Genomic DNA, 6,000 nt, shown 5'->3' with positions numbered 1-6,000 from the left:
GATGGGAATGGAAGAGAAGGTATCAAAATGGAATGTGCCATTTATTTATTTATTTATTTTCTATACCACCTAATAGCAGAAGGTCTCTGGGCAATTCACAAAAATTAAAGCCAACTTAGATGTGCTCTGGAATTTTGTGTCAACATGAATGTGCCACTTACATGCATACGCAGAAAATTCAAGATGCATCCACCCTCCACTCAAGAGATTTTGCTTCTAGAGTTACATGGAAAGGAAAGGAAAGGAAAGGAAAGGAAAGGAAAGGAAAGGAAAGGTTCCTCCTGTGCAAGCACCGGGTCATTACTGACCCCTAGAGGGACGCTGCTTACGCTGGCGTTTCCATGGCAGACTATAGCGGGGTGGTTTGCCATTGCCTTCCCCAGTCGTGACTACCTTTCCCCCAGCAAGCTGGGTACTCATTTTACTGACCTTGGAAGGATGGAAGGCTGAGTCGACCTGAGCCGGCTACCCGAGACCCAGCTTCCACTGGGATTGAACTCAGGTCGTGGGGAGAGTTTTGGTTGCAATACTGCCACCTACCACTCTGCACCACACGAGGCTCCTAGAGTTACATGGAAGGGGGCCTGAAACCAGGAAAACTCTACTGCTTATGTGTGCATACTGGCAAAAGTGTTTTAAAGCCCCCTCAATATCCCCACACAAAATGCAAAATAATGACAAAACAGAGGGAGTGATTTTCCAGGGGACAATTCCCAGATAATATGACTGAACCTGGTAAATAGGGTTATTTTGCCAGGTGAAAAAGAGGACAGGGCTCCTGTCCCTTTAATAGTTGTGAGGAAGTGGGAATTTCAACAGGTGTAACTTGTCATGCAACCAGCACTTTGCATTTCATCGAGAGGGTCTACTATCAGCACAGGAAAAGAGGCCTGCAGAGCTTCTTGGGAAAACGCATCAGGAACTGCAAAGAAGGAACACTGCCCCCCCGCACGCGAATACCTGCTGTGAAAGATCTGGTAAGTTGGAGCTTTGAACTCTCCGCCAGATTGAAGAATGAGGGAATTGCGGCACAACTGCCATAGAGTTTTAGCCATGTCTGCCCCAGCTTGACCATATCTAGTGGACTGAGGCCAGTGCTGTTGCTGCAGCTCCTCTGGTTGGTGCCTTCCTTTCATTTAAGGCCATGGTGCAGCAGGTGCTGGAGAGCTGATGGGGAGCAAAGCAGTGGTGGTAGCCAGCCTTGTGTGACCCTACCAGCAGGGGAGTGGAGGATCCAGCCCAGCAGTGGGAGTAGGGAGAACTGACGCTGAAAACTGGCAGTAAAATTGCCACCAGGAGAGCAGGTCCAGTGCCCAAGGTAGCAGTATTCTTGGTTATTAAGTAAAGCAACATTGATTGTAGATTTGTATGTGGTGAGAGGCTCTCCAAGCAGGGGGCTATAAGGGAAAACCATGCACAGATCTCCCTAGTCCCATAGTTGACAATGGAGTTTTAACACTTTGAGAAATCCTCCTTGAAGGTAAAGAAATTCCAGAGCACTTTGAGATCGCTGCGGCCTTCTGTGTTGAAGTGAGGTGTACTGAGATTGCAGGAGATCTCTTTACAGATGGGTAGAGCAAGGAGCTGGAGTCAGCAGGGATAGGTGGGTGGGTGGGTGTCTCCTTGTCTGTTGTGCCTGTTGCTTCAAGAGCTCCCATGTTGTGTTCCAGGACTCCTGTCAATGGCCCCTCGCTTCTGGGTCCCTGGCACAATGAAGCACCTTCAAGGAATCCTCCTTGAAGAGGAAGGAATACCAGGGTCCTTCTCTGTCACCCTGGCCATCTATATCCAGACAAGGTGTATTGAATTTGCAGGACAACTCTTGACAGATGGGTAGAGCAAGGAGTCCTAAGACAAGTTTCTTCGGATCCTGGGGCTGAGTCTGAGGCTCTCTTCACACCTGGCTTTTTGTCCCACTACAAACCGGTTCTTTCGATTCCAGATCCTTTCCAGGATTTTCATGGCTGGGCCCAGCTGCACAGAACAATCAGGACAAAAGGGGGCTGCTGGCTCCATAGCCCCTCCCCTTCCCTGATCATTGGTTCCTGTAACATGATTGATGGCTCGGCCCCATCCCTCCACTCCTCCACAGCAGGAGGGAAGTCAGAAGCCCTTCTAGTGATCTGGATAGCAGGCTGTGGGAGCTGGTCCCCTCCTTCCTCCAAGGGAGCGAGAGTCTTCTAGGTGGCTTACCCTGAGGCTGCTGGCGCTGCTAGGCCTTCTCTGCTAAATATGTCAGTGTGTGATGGAATTAAATGCAGTATATTGCTTGCACTACTGAGTTTGAAGGGTATACTGATTTCCAGGTTCCCAACTACAGAAGTAAGAAATCCACAAATGAACTTGTATACAGTCAATGTACCAAGCCATCCCTAGAAGCCCCACCCCCAGGCGACTGCTTCATGGGGGACACCTTCTTCATTAGACCCGGCTTGCTCCCCCCCGCCCCCGGCTGTTGTTGCTCTTCTCCCTTATTCTGGCTTCCCAATGACCCTGCAAGGTGGGCTAGGAGAAGAGATAGGTGCTGGCTTTCTCCCCACTCTGGAGATCAATGAATATTTAATACAAAAGGCAAAGGAATTCTCCAGGCCCGTCTGCTGCACTTCAGAAAAGTGCAATTAAAGTTACTTCCAGGAGAGCCCTCCGCTCTCCCTGCCCTCAGCTTTCCCTTCTGCCAATCAGTACTGCTCCCAGCAACTTGCACCGAGGGCAGTTCATGTCACACCAACTCCTAAAGCATGCTGAAGTTGCCACGATAGGAAAATCTGTCAGAAAAGCGGTTTCAAAAACACCGGATTTTACAGCTAGAAACAGCGTGCTGGCTACAGAGAAGGGCATGTCATCTGACATGATCAACTTGGAGGTGCAGTAGAACCTCTGTAAAAGCCCCATGTAGATATCCCCTGATCACTTCTGTAGAGTCAAAAGGGATGGGGTTTAGATTTTTTAAAAACAAAAACACAGAGAATGAACCCACAATAAAACAGCATCACCCTAAAAGTTCCAGTTATTCTCCCAGCTGTCCATTGTCCCTCCATCTCAGACCCAGAAAATTTCATTCGGACCACCACAGCATGGCCCACAATGAAACTTGCCATTGCACAGCTCTCCCTCTGACAATGGAATGTGCTCTCCCTCTAGTGACATACAAATATACACTCCAAAAGGACCCACCACCACTTTTTTTCCTTCAGTGGGTTGAAATTTCATCCCACCCTCAAAATGTGTGTGACAGACACTCCAAGGCTGAATCAGACATCTGTCTTCCAACCCCACCCCCACGATGCTTTTGGTGGGCAGTGTTTTTTAAAAAGTGTCATGTGTATATTTATGTAATTCGATGTACATTCATCCCCTTCTATTACCACCCTGGAAAAAGACTGTTCTAAAAAAAGAGGAAAAGGTGAGTGCCCTTTCAAAGCATCTTCAAAAATCAAGATATAACTTTTTAGGTTCCATATTGTGTATTTATGTATTTTTTATCTGAAGTATCTTTATGCCACTTCTCTGCCCCAAAGCCTTACATATAATGAATTAAACAGAACCATCCCTGCCTGCAGGCTTACCATCTAAAAAGACATGATACACAAAGAAAAAGGAATGGGAAGAGAGAAAAAAATGAAGTCTTTCAGCGGTATAGGTGGAATGGCCCTGCTCTTGCTCTCATGTCCCTCGGCTTAACCTGCTAGCCTGGTCACAGAAATGTGCTTAGCTTAAGAGTATCCCAGCTGTATTTTTTTCATCTTTGTGGGATGGTCCTGTAAGGGGCAAATGAGCCAGACAGGGCCAAACTGGACAGGGCATAAAATCTTCCCAAAGGGGAGTTGGATTGTGTGTCCCACCAAGAATTTTCTGAGCCATTTCAAGCACTGGAGTAGAAGAGCACAAAGGAAGGAAACAAAGGGCTTCATCACACGGAGTTTTTATCCTGCGATTGAGCTTGCTCCTTCACAGAAGTTTGCGGGCTTTTTACATGATGCCGTGACCTTGCCGTGACCCTCCTGCACTAAATGCCCTTTGTTCTGTTTTTAAATAGATCACAGATAATGAGCTATCAAATTACCCCGTTGTGTTCCTCTTCAGTTTCCTCCATGAAAAGGATAAAAATGGCAAACAGAGGAGCGAGATCAGTGAAAGATAATGGAAGACTCAGATACGGGGAGAAGGGGGGGGAAGCATGTGTAAAGGGAGTCAGTTGTGATCCTGCATTTAAAACGGAAGCAGAAAGCCCCATTTTAAATGCAGGATTTTAGGGTGGTATCGAAACACCCAGAGTGTGCAGGATAGCCATCAGACATCCTTCTGGTGGTGATGGTAGAGGAGGAGATAGAAAAACGCTGCTTTCACTGTCCTCCTTGTACTTCTCTCTGGAGATCCAGCTCCAACTTGCTTCACAGCTGCTGTGGAAACCCATGTCTCTAAAGCATGCTTAGGGCGGCACATGAGCCATTATTTCTGAGATGGGTGTGTGTGTGTCCTTGTGCACATGCATATGATCATGTTTGCCTCTTGTTCTGGCCTTGCCTCAGGTTTTTCTCTCATCAATTTTGGGAGGAGGAGGAAGAGGAGGAAGAGGCAGTTGGCATATTTGTGTCACCTGGACTGCAAGATGCATGGAGTCTGGTAGATTGATTGGAGGAACATGATACAATGTGACCATGTTGTGAGTTTCCACTGAGCTTGGTTGGGCAGGGAGAGGCAATGTCACATCACAGGCCTTACTTTACTAAGGCTGCAATCCTAAACCCAGTTTCCTGGGAGTAAGTCCCCTTTGAGGAGATATGTCTCAAATTGTACTGTTAACTGTTGTTGGTGGCAGGGGTGGAGAGTAGGGAAAAAATTGGCAGTTCAGCTTTCAGCAGGATCTGCACATCCTGCAGAGAGTGTTGCTGCAGCCATGATTCCTGAAAAACAGGATGATGACTGGATTTTAACTTTCAGTTAATCTTTCACTTTTTCCTTTCAGAGATTTGATCACATCCATGTTGGCTGAGGTGAAGAACAAGTACCTTAGTGGAGTAAGAACCAGAACTGATGCTTAGAGGGTCTTCTTGTGGTGGTGGTGGTGGTGGAGGAGGAGGAGGAAGAGATGGAAAAAAGCAGCCTTCCTCCAATTTGTCTTCCAAGTCTTGGAGCACAACTCCCATCCTCTCCAGCCAGCATGGCCTGTGGCCTTGCTGACTGGGGATGGTGGGAATTGTAGCCCAACACATGTAGAAGCCACTAGGATAGGGAAGGCTGAGCTACAGGAACAGCGGCCAATTACCAAAAGAACCATAGATTAGGTGGTTTAAATAAAAAGAGGAAGGTGAGTTCTTGAATCTGAAACAAATGGCGCGCGGGGGGGGCGACGACGACGACAAACCTCCGGGAACAGCGCCCGTTGGCCTTGTCCCGTCGGGAGCCGCTAGAGGGCAAGCGAGAGCTGCCGTCCCCGCTGTCACTCTGGGCCAAACGCTTGTCGGCCAGGCTGCGGCAGAGGAGGGCGGGACGCCAAAGCCTGAAGGAGACTCGCCGGCCTTCGTCACCGCGGGCGCGGCGCACCAGAGGGCGGAGAGCCGGGGCTCAGCGGAGGCAGCGACCACCCTACACTCCATGCGCAAGATGCTGGCCGCGCTCTCCCGCCTGTTTCAGGGCCCGGCTGCCCACAGACCGGTGAGCGAGGCGCGGGATTGGAAAGGTCGAGGGGGCCGAAGGTGGCGGCGCCAGCAGCAGCAGCCGCCCCTTCTTCCTCCCCCGTCACTGAGACCCTGCCCCCCTCCCCCCCCTCTGGCGCGCCAGCCTCGTGACGGGACCGTTGGCAGCCGTAGTTCCCTGGCGCCCGTTGCGAAATGACAGTTATTCCCCCTCCGCCCCTCAGGGCACGGCCTTGTGGGAGGGGATGGAGCGCAAGCCGCCGGGCGGGCTCACGCGGCGGCGGCGGCGCGGCTGTGTGGGAGGGAGTGCGGGTTATGTAACGCGCATGCGCCCGGGGTGTCCCCCCCCCCCCGGCGTCTTCGA

General features: G+C 50.1%; 1 protein-coding gene across 6 annotated transcripts in view; it reads left to right on the top strand.

The window, feature by feature from the left end:
- The first annotated feature begins 5,477 nt into the window (after nt 1-5,477).
- Nucleotides 5,478-6,000, top strand: part of PDHA1 (pyruvate dehydrogenase E1 subunit alpha 1) — a 31,358-nt gene continuing 30,835 nt past the window's right edge. For 3 of the 6 annotated variants that reach the window (XR_014789171.1, XM_084844064.1, XM_084844062.1), the window contains exon 1: nt 5,478-5,655. Coding sequence is in view for 3 of the 6 variants with exons in the window: in XM_084844064.1 (XP_084700190.1) it covers nt 5,596-5,655 (60 nt within the window). In the remaining 3 variants the exon portion in view is untranslated. Of the gene's footprint in view, nt 5,665-6,000 lie in introns of all 6 variants that reach the window. The other 3 variants (XR_014789172.1, XM_084844063.1, XM_084844065.1) reach the window with 2 other exon arrangements.

This window comes from Heloderma suspectum, chromosome 3 (genome assembly GCF_057233095.1).
Source record: "Heloderma suspectum isolate Gila_16-S chromosome 3, 16-S_ref, whole genome shotgun sequence".
NCBI lineage: Eukaryota > Metazoa > Chordata > Lepidosauria > Squamata > Helodermatidae > Heloderma > Heloderma suspectum.
The sequence above is the reverse complement of the archived record's forward strand: the minus strand, read 5'-3'. Positions and strand labels throughout refer to the sequence as shown.